The 15,694-nt window shown below is 56.8% G+C and overlaps 1 protein-coding gene across 4 annotated transcripts in view; it reads left to right on the forward strand.

Annotated features, from left to right (window-relative positions):
* Nucleotides 1-10,195: 10,195 nt before the first annotated feature.
* The window catches only part of CELF5 (CUGBP Elav-like family member 5), a 51,253-nt gene continuing 45,754 nt past the window's right edge, over nucleotides 10,196-15,694 (forward strand). For all 4 annotated transcript variants that reach the window (XM_027586553.2, XM_027586554.2, XM_027586556.2 and 1 more), the window contains exon 1: nucleotides 10,196-10,484. In XM_027586553.2, the coding sequence (XP_027442354.1) occupies nucleotides 10,226-10,484 (259 nt within the window). In that variant the 5' untranslated portion in view covers nucleotides 10,196-10,225. The remainder of the gene's footprint in view (nucleotides 10,485-15,694) is intronic.

Raw genomic sequence — 15,694 nt, forward strand, 5'->3', positions numbered from 1 at the left:
TCCAGATCAGGTCCCAAGCTGAGGTTCTGGCGGACATGGGTCTGGGGGGACACGTTCCACCCAGGATGGGGGGCATCGGGCTGTGCGAAAGCCCACCCCAGCCCCAAACCAGGTTCCAGGAAGGTCATGGCTGGGGCGCAGTCACTGGGTCACTTGGGGGCGGTGTATGGGGCCCAGGTCTCTGCTCCAGGCCCGGGAGCTCCCATTGCCTGCCTGCTCCACAAGGAGGACCCCGATCTGGGGCTGACCCTACTTGGGTCCACCCCGTTCGTCAGTCTGCCAGCAGCGTCCATTGTCCAGCTCTGTGACACTCAGGGAGAACAAAGGAGTGTCCTCGGGAGCTTACGTTCTGGGCGTTCTGGGTACGGGGGAGGACAGACCACACGTGGTCTCGGCTGCTGGGGTTTTTGCGGGGAGCGGTGGGGAGATGGGGAGGTGAGCTGTGTGATCCTCCCCCTGCGGGGGGTGCTCACGGTCGCCCTCTGGTGGCCGCCGCGGGGAGAACAAGGGCGCCGCGGTGCAGGCGGAGGGATGGGCTGGTCCCCCCGGGGGGTGGGGGGGGGGTGGGCAGGGGCCGGGTTCCCAGAGTGCGGGGCTCACCGAGGTGTGCGGGCTGGGCCTGGAGCGGGCACTGCTTGGGTCCCCTGGCCCCAGGGTCATGGCCACCTCTTCTCAAGCCGTCTCCCTTCCCTGCTGCCCTCCCACCCCTAGGTCCGGAAGGTGGCTTAGCCAGAAAGTTCCATTGACTGAAACCAGGGAAACAAGCTACCAGTAACCCCGGCCAGGGTTTTTCCATCCTGCTTCTCAGCGCTGGTGGGCGGACAGGACCTCCCATCTTGAGAATGGGGTTCCTGTATAGGTTTTAGGTACGGTTGGGCCTTAACCCAGGCGCAAGGCGCACCGACCCCTGCGCTGTCAAGAGCCTTCCTACAGGGCGCCTGGGTGGCTCAGTTGGTTGAGCGACTGCCTTCGGCTCAGGTCATGATCCTGGAGTCCCGGGATCGCGTCCCGCATCGGGCTCCCTGCTTAGCGGTGGGGGTCTGCTTCTCCCTCTGACCCTCTTCCCTCTCGTGCTCTCTGTCTCTCATTCTCTCTCTCTCTCAAATAAATAAATAAAATCTTAAAAAAAAAAAAAAAGAGCCCTCCTACAACGTTGGACTTCCCAGAGTCTGCCTTCGCCCTGGCACGAGCAGCCGATTGGCCCGTGTGTTACCTGCTGTGCTCCTAAAGCAAGCTAGAGAGAGAGTTAACTAAACTTCCAGTTAGGAAAGGAAATCCATCACAGGTCCTCAGGCAGGTGGGCCCATGCCGTCCAAACCCATGTTCGGGGCTCAGCCGTCTTTCTGCTTGGACAGCTCTTTGCAAGTCGCACTCGAACGTTGCCTTGCTGCCCTTTGCCACCCCTGCCATGTGCCAGGGGCCATGCTGGGCCTGGGGATGCGTGGAGGGGCTACACTGTCCGCTGGGGAAGACAGGGAAAAGTGGAAACACGTGGGGAGTGGACAGTGAGACTCCCTCAAGAGCGCTTTTGAGTGAAATCAGAATGACAAGGATTAAGCTGTGTGGAAATTAGGGATGGTGGTCCAGGCATTGGGCATAGCCCGTGCAAAGGCCCCTGGGCAGGACCGTGCCCGGTGTGAGGAGTGGCCTGTGTGGCTGGAGCCCAGTGAGCCATGGCGGGAGAGGGAGGAGGCGAGGGCTATGCAGGGCCGGAGGGAATTGGCGGGGTGTTTGCATCTCAATGTGACGGGGAACCGTGGGAGGAGGTGGGCCAAGGAGAGGAGGGATGAGGCCTGACTTACATTTGAAAAAGGTCAGTGGCTCCTGGAGGGCGGTTAGGAAGCCTCCGTGGGCTCCCTGGGGGCTGGCGAGCTTCACCCTCAGTGTCATTATCCCTGGGCAGCGGCAGCAAATGATTTGGACCAACGTGTGTGCCAGCAAGGGCCCTGTCGCCTCCATGAGCACTGCCAGGGGGTCACCTCGTGTGGCTTCGACTTCTGCGCAGGCGTCTGTGTTTTGAGGCGATAAAACACAAGTGAGCCTCCTTCCAGACCACCTCCACGTCTCTCCCCGGAGACACTGTTCCCTGTCTCTGGCCTTTCTGTTCCTATTTTTGTTTTTTAAAGTAGGCTCCAACACGGGGCTCGAACTCAGGACCCTGCGATCAAGACCTGAGCTGAGATCAAGAGTCGGACGCTTGACTGAGCCCCCCAAACGCCCCTTTTTTGTTCTTTAAATAACACTCTTAGGGGCGCCCAGCTGGCTCAGTCGGTGGAGCGTGAGACTCTTGATCTTGGGGTTATGAGTTGGAGCCCCACGCTGGGGGTAGAGAGGACTTAATATATATTTAAAAAATAAAAATTAATAAAAAAGCGTGTTTACGTACATCCTTAGGGACACATGGACAGTATGCAGGAGTGTTTTGTGTACAGCCTAACCTTTTTCCACAGACAGCGTCATACCGACCTGGGCTTGCGTTAACTTGCTTTTATAGTTTCCCTTATATACACGGCCCTTTTCAACACCGAATGGTATTCTGTCCCAGGAGGGTGCCTGCAGTTACTCACCCAATCTCCTCCTGACGGACACACAGCTTTCCCCAGCTTCCACCCCCGCAGACCTTCACAGGGGCCTTTCGGAACACTGGGAGGGCCTGGGCCCTGGTCTAGCCTGCTGCCTGTGGTTGTAGATAAAGTTTTAAAGGCGCGTGGCCACGCCCACCTGGTTATGTCTCCCCTGCAGCTGCTGGTGCGCGGAGCGGTAGGGACCCCGTGCCCGGCCAAACCCAAAATGTTTGCCACCCAGCTCTTTCCAGGAACAGTCTGTGCCCCCCCATCTGTGCTCTGGTTTTCCTCTTTCATTGTGGAGGAACCGGCCACTGCCGGGGAGCAGAGGGGACCTTTGTCCTTTGGCAAGAACACACTGCTGGCGTCGGAGAGGCGCTCTGATCACTACAGGAGGGGTGGCAGGGGTCGCTCAAGGACACGTGGCTCCCAGGGGCCGCAGGAATGTCTCTCCCGGTGGCCCAGGACACAAGGGGCATCCTCAGTCCGCGCCCTGCACCTGTCCCCGGATCAGAGACCTCCAGGAAGAGGGGAGAGAGGGGCTCGCAGCGGGCGGGCGGGCTCTCAAGGGACAAGTGGGGACGCTGCCCAGTGCTTCAACAAAGCCGTTTCCTAACTTGTTATTTGGACATCATATTTACGGAAACATACTGAGAACGCCAGAAAGAACTTTCTAACCCTTCGTGTGCTCTGTGAACACTAACATGTCACATGTGCTTCGTCCCTGTCCCCAACCCCTTCTCCTAAATCTGTCCCAGTGCATTTCCTCAAATGCAGGGCGTCCCCCCCTCACAGAGCACTCACCCAGCTCAGGTAGTGGACATCGACTAATAACAGACAAGTGTTGGCCATTGTCCCCAACGGCGTCCTCTGTAGTAAAAAACATTCCGGATCCCACCTGCCTTCTGGAGTCCTGTCTCTTTAGCCCGCTGTACCTTGGACTGTTCCCCAACCTTTTGTCATACGACCTGGACCCTTTTAGGAGGTATTTTTGTAGAATGACCCACAGTGTGGGTATCCTGGTGTGCCCATGCAATTGGGTTCAGCTTCTGCGTCGGGGGGGCCGGGGGACCACAACCCAGATGCCGTGTCCTTTGCAGGGCGCAACCCCCGATGGCGTGGATGATGTGGCGTCTGGGGTTTCCCCACTGGGGAGTTACCATCATCCCCTTTGTGACCAGGCAGTGGTGGGGAGGGTCTCTGTGCAGACCCTGGTACTCCTCCAAGGACGCACCCACTGGGGATTCGTGCCTGAAAGCAGGACCCTCTGATGGCTGCCAAGTGGGGGGTGCTTCTCACTCCGTCCCTCCTGCCTTTACCCTGCTGGGATTATATGTCCACTTGTATTTCCAGTTTTACAGAGGACAAAAGAGAAATCCAAACCCGTGAAGTATCTCGCCCTGAGGTCGAATGGTTGTTGGGAGACAGCTGACATTTAGTTTTTTTAATTAATTAATTAATTTTATTATTTTTTAAGATTTTATTTATTTGAGAAAGAGAGAGAGAGAGCACAAGCAGGGAGAGTGACAGAGGGAGAGGGAGAAGCAGACTTCCGCTGAGCAGGGAGCCCGACGTGGGGCTCGATCCCAGGACCCTGAGATCATGACCCGAGCTGAAGGCAGATGCTCAACAGAGCGAGCCGCCCAGGCGCCCCCAGAGCTGACATTTAGTTTAATTCAAAACAAAACAGAGTCACTGAGATCGAGTCACTGACCACAAAATCCACCCTTTTCAGGTGTGCATTTCAGTAGCTTGTAGTACATTCGCAGAGTTGTGCCTCCATCAGCCCTAATTCCAGAATATTCCATCACCCCAAGAGACACCCCATCCCCTCCCCCGGCGCCTGGCAGCCGCAGATCCACCCTCCGTGTCTGGATTTGCCGTTGCGGACGCTTCCCATGCACAGAATCCTACGGTATGTAAGCCCACGTGGTTCTGATTGCGAGTCACAGGAACACACTGGGGCTGGCTCATTCAGAAAAGAGAATTTATTATCCATCTCTCATTCTAACTTGGCAGAAAAAAAACCAAACCCATTGACGACTCCCAGGTTCCACGTGGTGCACACCCAGCCCCAACGAGGGCTCTTCTTGTTCTCAAACTCAAATTCCCAGGGGGAGGATTCAGCGGTGGGGGGGGTGGGCACGTGTCCATTCCTGGTCCCAGGGGCTATGGCCCACCGCGGGGGGGGGGCGGGAGGGGTGCAGGGGGCAGGTCTGAAGGGCATCAGGGTCCAAAGGGACAAGATGAGGCTGACCATCACCCACATGCCCTGCCCTTGCCCGCTGACTGGCCATTTCCCCACCAGCAGAAAGCCAGGATGTTGGGGGGGGGGGGCAAGGGAGACATGGACCCGAAAAGGACAAGGAGCCATTTCTCATGCCTCCTCCGGGGGCTCAGCCCTCTTCGTGCCCACATCTGGCGAAATAAGAGCCTTGCTGTGAAAAGTCCAGTCGGGACCACTGCAGACATCGCCCCAGACCTGCAGCCCCTCCCCTGGAGGCTTGTTGGGAATGCAGAGTCCCAGGCCCCGCCCCTCGGCCCCAGCAGGGTCAGGATCCACGTGTTGGGCAGGATGCCCAGATGGGCACATGCACATTCTGTGACGAGACTCCATCTGAGCCGACTGGAGCGGGAGAGCCTGCTGCTGGCCCTGGGTGAGCTGTCTGGAGGGGGGCCGCGTGGTGCGGAACTGCGGGCGGCGTCTGGAGCTGAGCAAGTCAACGGGAATGACAACCACCTGGGCCTGGAAGAGGGTCTGGCGTTCCGAATGCCACCTGGCTGACCCCTTGATTGCAGCTTCGTGAGACTAAGAAGAGAACCCAGTGACTCGCTGAGCTCAAGTTACTGACCCAGGGAAACCGTGAGACAGTAAACCTGTTTCAGGCCACTGAGTTTGTTGTACGTGGTTACGCAGTAGCGACTAGCTGATACAATGGTAGCTGGTGGTGTTCTCACTCTTGGCATCCGTGTTTTTCTCTGGACTTTGCTCTCCTCCCCTTACAAAGTTACTGCCGTGACTTCCAGCTCCCCCTTGACGTCTCCTTACAGTGCAAAGTGCCTCCTTATAGGTGTTCTAGGGAAAGGGTCCTAAATCGGACGTGGGGGAGTTTTCAGGGCACACGCGGTGCCCAGAGATGCTGCTCAGGGCCACCTCCTGCATGCTTGGGGAGGAGGAGGTTTTGACACAGGAATGTCAGCCTCCAGGGTTTCCCGCCGGCCAGGGGAAGGATGGGGGCAGGAATTGGGACTTAAGTGAATTTGTAGAGTCTAAAAACTCGGCGTTTCTTGGACACTGTTATTGCAGGGCTGGGGCTCACCCCGCTACCCATCCATGGTATCATGTGAGCCTCACAGCTCCGTTTCACAGAATTGCCACCGCCCCTCCCCACATTTTACCTATAAAGGAGTCGGGGCCCAGAGAGTTCAGGTGTTTCACCCAGGGCCACACAGCACAAACCACCTTTTGTTAGGGTTAGAGCACTGTCTCCTAATCCAGGGTTTCCCAAAAGGTGGGACTCCCACTGTGATTTGGGGGTTGATGGAAAGACCACCTTTTCCAGCTCATTCGCGGTTCCACTGAAGACAGGAGAAAGTCTTTCAGGTGCTAACGGGTCTTTCACACCTCTAATGCTTGCTGATGGCCCTTCTGAACCAAGAGGAAGAGTGTCAGAGTCCAATTTAAACCTCCTAAAAAATATGGTTTTCACCGCATATCTAATAAACCTCATTCCTTTTTAAGGCAGCAATGTAGATTTGCCTTTATGATAAAATGTTTTAAGGTTTTATTTATTTATTTGTCAGAGAGAGCAAGTGCACAAGCAGAGGGAGCAGCAGAGGGAGAAGCAGGGTCCCTGCTGAGCCGGGAGCCCGATGTGGGACTCAATCCCAGGACCCTGGGACCATGACCCGAGCCGAAGGCAGACACTTAACTGATTGAGCCAGCCAGGCATCCCAGCCTTTAAGATCAATTTATTTAAGTTTGTTTTGTTTTGTATTTAAAGAGCTGATTGAGGGCGCCTGGGGGGCTCAGCTGGTTAAGCGTCTGCCTTCGGCTCAGGTCATGATCCCAGGGTCCTGGGATCGAGTCCCGCATCGGGCTCCCTGCTCCTTGGGAGCCTGCTTCTCCCTCTGCCTCTCTCTCTCTCTCTCTCTCTCTCTCTCTCTCTGTCTCTGTCTCTCATGAATAAATATATAAAATCTTAAAAAAAAAAAAAAGAGCTGATTGAGGGACCCCTGTGTGGCTCAGTCCGTTGAACATCCGACTCTTGGTTTCAATTCAGATCATGATCTCAGGGTGGTGAGATGGAGCCCCACGTCGGGCTCCACGCTCAGCGCAGAGTCTGCTTGAGGTTCTCTCTCTCCCTCCCTCTGCCCTCCCTGTGCTCACAAGTGCACTCACGCTCTCTCTAAATAATAAATAAATAAAATCTTTTTTTAAAAAAAGAGCTGATTTGCAGGGACTCGAACAGATACTTGCATGCCCATGCTCCCTGCAGCCCAAGCATCTACAATGTGTCCATCCTTGTGGTGGAAGATGACAGGGGCTACAGCGTGGATGGTCCTTGAGGACGGGAGAGCCAAGTGATTTGCTGGAAGCCTCCCACCCGGACTCTCCAATGGGCTCTGCTCCCACCCTCTGCTTCTTCAGTAATGTCCCAGCTGGCGGGACCCCTGCCATGATGCCAATTGTGACCGGGTTTCCCCCCCCACCCCACCCCTGGCTGGAAACAACTCAGGCCAAGCGGCCTCATGGGCTCCAAATGCTTCCAGATGCACAGGCTGTTTTCCCTGCCCTGCCCCCACCCCTGCTCTGGCTGAGGTGCTCCAGCTGGGTCAGGGAATGAACTCCAGAGCTGAGTACCGCTCAGAAGGTGGAATGCTGAGTTTAAGCTCCCCAAGGCCAGACGGGAGCTGGACTAGGCTCTCTCCGGCCCCTTCCCCTCCACCCCCCAGTTCCTTTTGGGTAGAAGCAAGAGGCTAAGGAAAGTGCATCTTTAGCTCACAGGGTGCCTGCTGGGTTTAATTTTTGTCCTTTTTACCGACTCTCCTGGCACATCAGAGACCCACAGGGCTTCAGGCACCGTCCTCCGGTCTCCATGGAGACGGAAGCTGTCTCCAGCCCTGCTCCACCAGCCCATCCTGCGGCTGAGCCGAGAACCAGGGGCCAGGCAGGGCCAAGGGGTGGGATGCCGTAGGAGGGCTCCTGACCACCCCCAACCCCTGCTTCTCAGCCAACCCTGATGTCCTGCTCCTGTCTGTGGTTGCACAGGTGGCTGCTGGTAATAGTCGTGATAATAGCCATTTATTGAGTGCTAAGAATGTCCCAGGCACTATACTAAGCCTCACCAATTAGCTCACTGAATTCATGCCAGGGACGTCCCCCTGTTCACTCTTTGATGTCACTTGACAATTAAGGAAACCGAGGCTTAGCCACCTGTAGCGTGAGGAAGATGGTGTGGGATCGTGGGAAGTGTGTGAGCTCCAGAATCAGCTGGCTGGACTCAAATCCCAGCACTCTTTCTGTGTGACTTGACCTCTCTGAGCCTCAGTTTCCCCCTCTGTAGAGGGGGTATAGAAACAGTACGCCCCTCTTACAGTTGGTTGCTTTGAGGATTGTGCTGGGAGGGACCAGGGTGAGCTCACCTGGGGAGAAAGTTTAAGGGGGTGCCAAAAACCCAGTCATCAAGACAAAGATTATTTTAATGCAATTTAAAAAAGTCAACACTGATGACCAACAAATCCATAATGAACAAAATGTCAACACTTTAAATAGAATCAGTATTCCTGAGTTTCCCTTTTGGCTCGGCATGGCATTGTTACTGGTCCTGTCTTTGTTTTAAAACAGAATTTTTAATTTAAAATAAAAATAAAACAAATTAAAAATTAAAATCAGGATCAGTAACAGTGCTATGCTGAACCAATGGGAAAACTCAGTAATACTAATTCTGTGCTTATTTAAAATTTTGATATCTTGTTCATTGTAATTTTTTGCATTTTGATCTTTAAATATCAGAGTTTTTTATTTATTTTTTTAGAAAGTTTTTTTAAAAAGATTTATGTATTCACTCCAGAGAGAGTACTCACAAGCAGGGGGAGGGGCAGAGGGAGAGAGAATCTCAAGCAGACTCCATGCTGAGCAAGGAGCCCAACATGGGTCTCAATCCCAGGACCCTGAGATCATGACCTGAGCCAAAATCGAGAGTCAGATGCTTAACTGACTGAGCCACCCAGCCACCCCTGCATTAAGTGGGTTTTTTTTTTAAGTTTATTTAAGTAATCTTTACCCCTAACATGGGGCTTGATCTCATGACCCCGAGATCAAGAGTCCCATGCTCCAGCGACCGGACATAGTCTGTCAGAATCTGTTTATTTGCACCCACCCAGGGGGTTGTTGTGTGGATTGAATGAGTTCTTACATGTTGAGTGTCCAGCACAGAGCCTGGCACCTGGAAAGAGCTATGTGGTTTATTAATAAACAAGTAAATATATAGCATATTAGAGTTAAGTTAAAAGGGTAGGCATGCCATGGAGGAAAAAGCAAGCCAGAGAACGGACATGATAATGGCTGAATGATTTTAGAGAAGATGGAGAGAGAAAGTGATGAGGATCCAATGAGTGAGTCAGCCATGCACCATCTGGGAGATGGCATTCCAGGCAAAGGGCACAGCCCGTGCAAAGGCCCTGAGGCAGACCCCGCCTGCCGTGCTGGAGGAACAGAGATCTGTGTGGCTGGGGCAGAGCAGGTGAGCGAGAGAGACAGAGGGGGCGAGGGGGCAGGTCCTACAGGGCCTCGTGGGCTTTAATTTGGGGACATCTTTGGAGAGTTTTAAGGCAGGGTGACATGATACTCTTAGAGCAGTTGGACCAAAGGTGTCAATATACTTTGAAATATTTTGAATAGTATGTGCACACAGCAAGTGTGAGAAAAAAAATGTTACTTCTGGTTGCTGCTGATAAAAGCACAATGGTTGCTATTTCTTTGTTTGTTTTCTGTTTTTGTTTTGTGGGTGTGTGCGGCTCAAGGGTTTTGCTGCTGAAACCCCGGACGATGGTTATTTCTATTCAATACGTTATAAACTTAAAAGTACTGAGCACAGTGCCTGGCACATGGTTATCAAAGTGTTCCTTTTTGGGTTTTTGTCGCTGATATTATTATTAGTACTACTAGTACTGTTATTGACGTAGAGGCCTAAAAGTGCCAAGGACAGCCCGGTCAACGCCAAGGAGGCACCCTATAGAACTGTGCGCCACTTCTAGTGTATTTTCCTGTCGTTAGCAGCGGGAGGAGCGGGTGCCCCCTGGAAGCCAGGTCTGCCCTGCCCTCAGGCTGGCGCTCCCCCAGTCAGGAGGCGCGGCTGCGGACCCGCCGGCCTCGGTTTCCCCGCCGGCGCCGGGCGCCGGGACTCGGGACACGGGGGGCGCCGCGGCGGCGAGGCACGCTCCGGCCGCCAGAGGCCGCTGCGGAGCCACCCTTTTGTGGTCCTGATGCTGGAACGAGCGGGCGCGCGGAGGAGGGAGGAGGGCGCGGGGACGGGGCGGGAGGGAGGCGGGAGGCGGCGTCCGTCGCTCCAGCTGCGAGTCCGCCCGCCGCCCGCCGCCCTCCGCCGCCGCCGCCGCCGCCGGCTCGGTCCCGCGCCCGCCGCCCGCCTGCGCCCGCCATGGCCCGCCTGACGGAGAGCGAGGCGCGCCGGCAGCAGCAGCAGCTCCTGCAGACGCGGCCCTCGCCCGTGGGCAGCAGCGGGCCCGAGCCCCCCGGGGGGCAGCCCGACGGCATGAAGGACCTGGACGCCATCAAGCTCTTCGTGGGCCAGATCCCGCGCAACCTGGACGAGAAGGACCTCAAGCCGCTCTTCGAGCAGTTCGGCCGCATCTACGAGCTCACGGTGCTCAAAGACCCCTACACGGGCATGCACAAAGGTGGGCGCCCCGGCCCCCTCCCTCCCCTCCCCTCCCCTCTGTCGGCCTCCCCACCCCACCTTCCGGCATCTTCTCTCCCCCAGCCCTCCTCTCCTCACCTCCTCCCTCTGCTCGCCTCTGCCACAGCATCATTTCTCCCCCCCCTTTCCCACCCACCCCTCCTCCCCCCTCTGGGGGTGCAGCTGACAGATTCGAGCTGGCCCCCTCCCCTCCTCCGCCCCCTCTCCCTCCCTCCCTCCCCACCTTCCGGCATCCTCTCTCCCTCTCCCTCTCTCTTTCCTTTTCTCTCCTCTCCCATCTCCCTCTACCTCCCATCCTCTCCCCCCCCAACATCCTTCTCTCTCTCTCTGCCTCTCCCTCCCATTCCCCCTGGACCCCCACCCCTTCCTCCCTCCCTCACCCACTCTTTCCTGCCCCTTTGCTGGGGGAGCTGCCTGAACATCACCCCCCCTCCCCGCCCCCCCATTCATTCGGCCTCCCCAGGCCCCGTCGGGGAAGTTTGCACCTCTGGACTCCATTGCTTTGGTCATTTTCACAAAGCCAGGCCAGCGGGGCAGGTCCGGCCAGCCGCAGGGGACACGGATGCCCAGGACCCCGGGCTAATCGGTAACTACAAAGAAAGCGGGGTGGGGGTATCAGGGAGCTGAGCCAGGCTGGGGGGTGGCGCCAGCCTCCCCAGCCTTGGGTGGCTAAAAGGCTATGGTTTGCCCTCCCCCCCCACCCATCCTCTCTGTTTGGATCAGCGTCTCCCCTCCATTTCTCTGCCCTCCCCCTCCCTGCCTCCACCTTTGGCTCAAGTTAAAACTGGCCTAGCCTGTTAGCAATGTGTTGAGGTCTGAGGCCAAAGACGATGAGCCTGGACTGTCCATCTGGCAGAGCCCAGATCCCAGGGTGGACAGGGAGGCGTGGGCGACCTGGGAGCCCAGTGTGGGAGGCAGGAGGAGTGGGGAGGCCTGCCTACCTCCCTCCCACCTGATTCTCTCTCTGATGGGATGCTGGGAGGAGGTGCCGAGGGGCTGTGGCCCCAGCCCTGGGCTCCAATCATGGGCCCACTGTCTGAATTACGGTGGCTTTGAAGGCTCTCCTGTAAAGGTGTTGGCGACGGAGGGTGGGGACAGTGAAGGCTTTGTGCTGGACACCCCTGACAAGACCCTGGAGATGCCTTGGGGATGGACCAGGGCCCATGACCTATTTCAGACCGTTTGTCTCCATCCTCTCTGTTGCAGGCATAGGAAGCGTGAATACATGTTTGAATGAATGAATGAATGAATGAGCGAACGAATGGATGGGTGGATGGATAGATAGATGACGGACTGGGGCAGACCATAGGGAGAGTCTGGCGGGATGGAGCCAAGGCCTGTAACTGTAGCTAGACCCTCCAGCTGGTATCTGAGAGGGAGAAAAGAAACCCTTCCCATCCCCCACCTCTTTTCAAATCCAACCATCACCAAAAAAAAAAAAAAAAAAAAAAAAAAAAAAAAATCGGGCTTGGAAAATCTAATTCTTCTCTGTGAACTAGGAGGGCAGGGGGTTTCCATTCGCCCATGAGTCATGCTCAGGGGTCCACGGCTGCATGGAAGGCTCTTTCCACCAGCCCTTACCCCTAGTATGCCTGAAGGGCCCATTTCTAGAAAGATTCTGATGGAGACTGGAAGGGGTGTCCACACAGTCCCCAAACGTTGAATTGAAAAGCTGTCGGTGAGCTCTGGATTGGGAAGCCAATAGGGTGCAGGGGAAGGACACACTGGGTGATCCTTTCTTCTCCTTTTTCCCATTTTTAAAATCTCCCCTGGAGCTCCCCCCACCCCCTGGCCAGGAAGAAATGAGGGACTGTGTCTCGAGCCTCAGTTTCCCCCGCCGTCCACAGAGCAGGGCCCCTTGAATGTGTGGTTGTTTTTCTGGCTGGAAATTCTTGGATTAGGGGCCCCTCAGGAGTTTTCCCAGAAGGGTGAAAATAGGAAGCAGGGTGTCCATGACACCTGCCTGTCACCCTCCATTTCCCAGGGGCCCTGGAAACAGGACCTGGGGCTAAGGCAGGGGGCCTGCCCTCATATCCACTCTCCGACACCCAAGGGTCAAGGATGGATCTCTCTCCTGATCCCACCTGTGCTGGGTCTGGCTGGGCTTCACCTGCGAGAGGGGCTGGGGTGTGGGGCAAGCTGGAGGTGAGGGGTTCTTGAGGGCCAGTGGCAAGGAGGGAGGCCGGTGATTGGGGCTCAGCTGTCTGACCTCTGGCCAGGGGCTGCCCCTCTCTGGGCCTCAGCCAAAGGGAGGTGGAATGATAAATGGGAAGTCCAGGAGGTGTTCAGGTACCTCCCGCCAACACTGATCTGGTTTAGTTTCCGGGGAGCCAACAGGGTACAGGATGCCTGCTGGTGGTGCTGGCTGAGAGCTGTGGGCTTGGGGGTGTGGTCCTGGCAGGGGGAGAGGGGAGAGAAATCCCTCCTGAATGCTAGGGGATCCCATGATGATGGGCACCAGGGGAGCCGGAGGGCCAGAGGGGGTGAAGTGGGTCACCGTGCCGCTGGTACCCCATGCAGCGATGGCCACCCAGCATCATCCTTGTCCCAGTGATCATCTCACCTTTAACTGTCATGCCCGGGGGCCGGTTTAGGCCCCCCACTGAAGGGGTCGCCACTGAGGTGGGCTGCGAGCACTAGCCCGGTTCACATGGAAGGGAAACTGAGGCTCGGAGGGGCCAGTACTGGGTCTCAAGGACCAACCGGAGCTGGGGCCCCCACTGTCACCCACCTGTCTCCCTCCAGCCCGGGAATACAAAAGTCTATCTGTGTGATGGAGGAGTGACAGGTTCCCCCAATCCAAGAGTCAGGCCCCTCAGAGATGGTGTTGCGGAGGGAAGGGGCTGTGACACGAGGCACCCCGATGCCTCAGGGCCTGTGCAGTGAGGTCCCATGCCAAGACCAAGGGATGGGCAGGAGGTCCAGCCACGCCTGGGGCTCTGGGAATTTGGCAGGGTCGGGGGAGGATGGGAAGGACACAGTCCTTAGAAAGAGGGCAGGCCCTTGGGCGCTGGCTTGTTTTGTTTTTAAGAGAGAAAGGGATGGAGACAGAGAGATGGAGAAACAGAGATTTAGAGACACAAGAAGAGACGAAGAGAGACTCAGAGCAGGAGCGGAGATGGAGAGAGACACCCAGAGACTGAGAGAAACAGGGGCAGAGGGAGGACCACCCCCCCCACCCCGCCGCACACAGCCAGGGAGAGGCAGGGGGAGGCAGGGAGAGCCACGGAGAAGGGGAGCAGGGAGGCCGCTTCTCCACTCAGACCTGTGCCTCACCAGGAGCTCAGGCCAGGACCTGGGGGGCTCCCACTGGCCAGCATCCCCGTGTCCCCCCCACCAGGCCCCAGCCAGGGGACAGCGGCCTCAGAGGGGGCCCACGGAGGTGCCTGGCATGGCCGTGCTGTCCCTCTCTCCCGAGGGGGGCCGAACATCAATGCCCACCCTGCCCCGGGCAGGCAGGCGCCCGTCACAGGGCTCGGCCATCACTGCCGGAGCGGCCCCCCATTTATGGTAATCGTATATGCATTTGCATGTTAATGACAATATTTGTCTTAAAGCGGAGGTTGAGAGGGGGGCCCGCTGCAGGTGGGGGGGCCGGGTGGAGGCCTGTGGTTTCCATGGGAGCACCAGCTGCTCGGCTTGGCGGCAGGAGGGGAGGCTGGAGCACGCTGAGCTCTGAGGCATGAGATTCGGAGCAGCGCGCGCCAGCCCCAGGGAGACGGAGGGCTGCCTGGCGGGGGCGCCGAGGGAGGAGTTGGCGAGGTGAGAGCCGCACGTGGGGGCTGCTGGGGCCCTGAGTCCGAGCGAGGCATGCCCCCCTCTGTGCCTCAGTTTCCCCAGCCGCCCATTCTTCCCTGATTTAACAGGCTTTTAGGAGGCCCTCAGGGCCTTTCAGGCTGGGATCACGGCATCACCTCCGTCCTCCTTCGGGCAGAGAAGGTTGACTGAGCACCTACTGTGTGCGGCGTTTGTGGGGACGTGGGGATCCGCGTGAACGGGAATCAGTGCAGGATTCATGATGGCGTGAACAAGACATGGACCCATCTACCCATATAACCGACATTTACTGAGCACGTGCTGTGCACCAGGCCCCGTTCTAGACCCAGGAGACGATGTTGGGCGACACCGATAAAAATGCCCCCCAAGATCTGACCTGCCTTCAAATCCCAGTCCAGCAGGAGGACACAGTGAGGCATTGCTGTTAGGGCTGTGATGGTGGAAACACGTGCCTCCAGGGACAGCCCAGAGGAGCCCCAGCCCCGGCCCCTGCAGGTGTGGAGACCAGGAGGGCTTCCTGGAGGAGGTGGTCAGCGTGAAAGAGCAGTTCCGAGCTTGGCATTGAGATGCGTCTGGTTTCTCTGCATCCTACTGGCAGACCGTGTTGCTACCTACAGAATCGGGAGACCTGCGGGGCTTTCCGTCTCAGAGGGGTCGGGAAGGCGAGGACCACAATGGTAGTTAAGACTTTTGGCACAGGACTGGGCTCATTATGGGACTGAGCTGAGGCCTGTAGGGTGAGAAGGATCTCTTGATGGGGACAGGTGTTCTTGGCACAGAGAATAGCATGTGCAAAGGCCCAGAGCAGTGTTAACTCTGGAAACTTCCGGTGGGGAGGGGCAGAGGTTTTGCCCTGGTGGGAAAGAAGCAAAGGGTCCTGGGAGCCCCAGCGTCCCCTTCTGACCTAGGACTTTTATCTCTTCTGAGGGCTCTTCTGAGAGGCTCTGGCACTGGGGGTGGGCCCAGGAGCTATGTCTGGCACGAGCTCGTGTCTCTCTCTCTCACCCCTGACGCTGGGGGATGAGAACCTGGCCATTAGGAACGCTCAGGAGGACCATACTCACTCAGGTGCCCTTTCATTCATTCATTCATTCATTCATTCATTCAGCCAACACTTCCTGAAAGCCTCTGGGGCCTTGTCTCATCCTGGGTGAGACAAGGATGAAAGCCCTCTGATGGCAACACAGAGCTGGCCATAAGCACCTAGAGCCAATGGTCAGGGCCGGCTCAGAGGGAAGGATGCAGGGTTGAGGGAACTGGACAGGGAAACAGGCTGCATGGAGGAGTGGCTTTAGAATAGGGGCTTTGAAACGTCAATAGGAGTCTTCCTGGTGGAAGAAGCATTCCATTTGTTTCTTCACAGAGGCACTTACTGTGTCCCAGGCCCAATGATGCGGGTGAAACAGAGCAGAG

The sequence above is a fragment of the Zalophus californianus genome, chromosome 1 (assembly GCF_009762305.2).
Source record: "Zalophus californianus isolate mZalCal1 chromosome 1, mZalCal1.pri.v2, whole genome shotgun sequence".
Lineage (NCBI taxonomy): Eukaryota > Metazoa > Chordata > Mammalia > Carnivora > Otariidae > Zalophus > Zalophus californianus.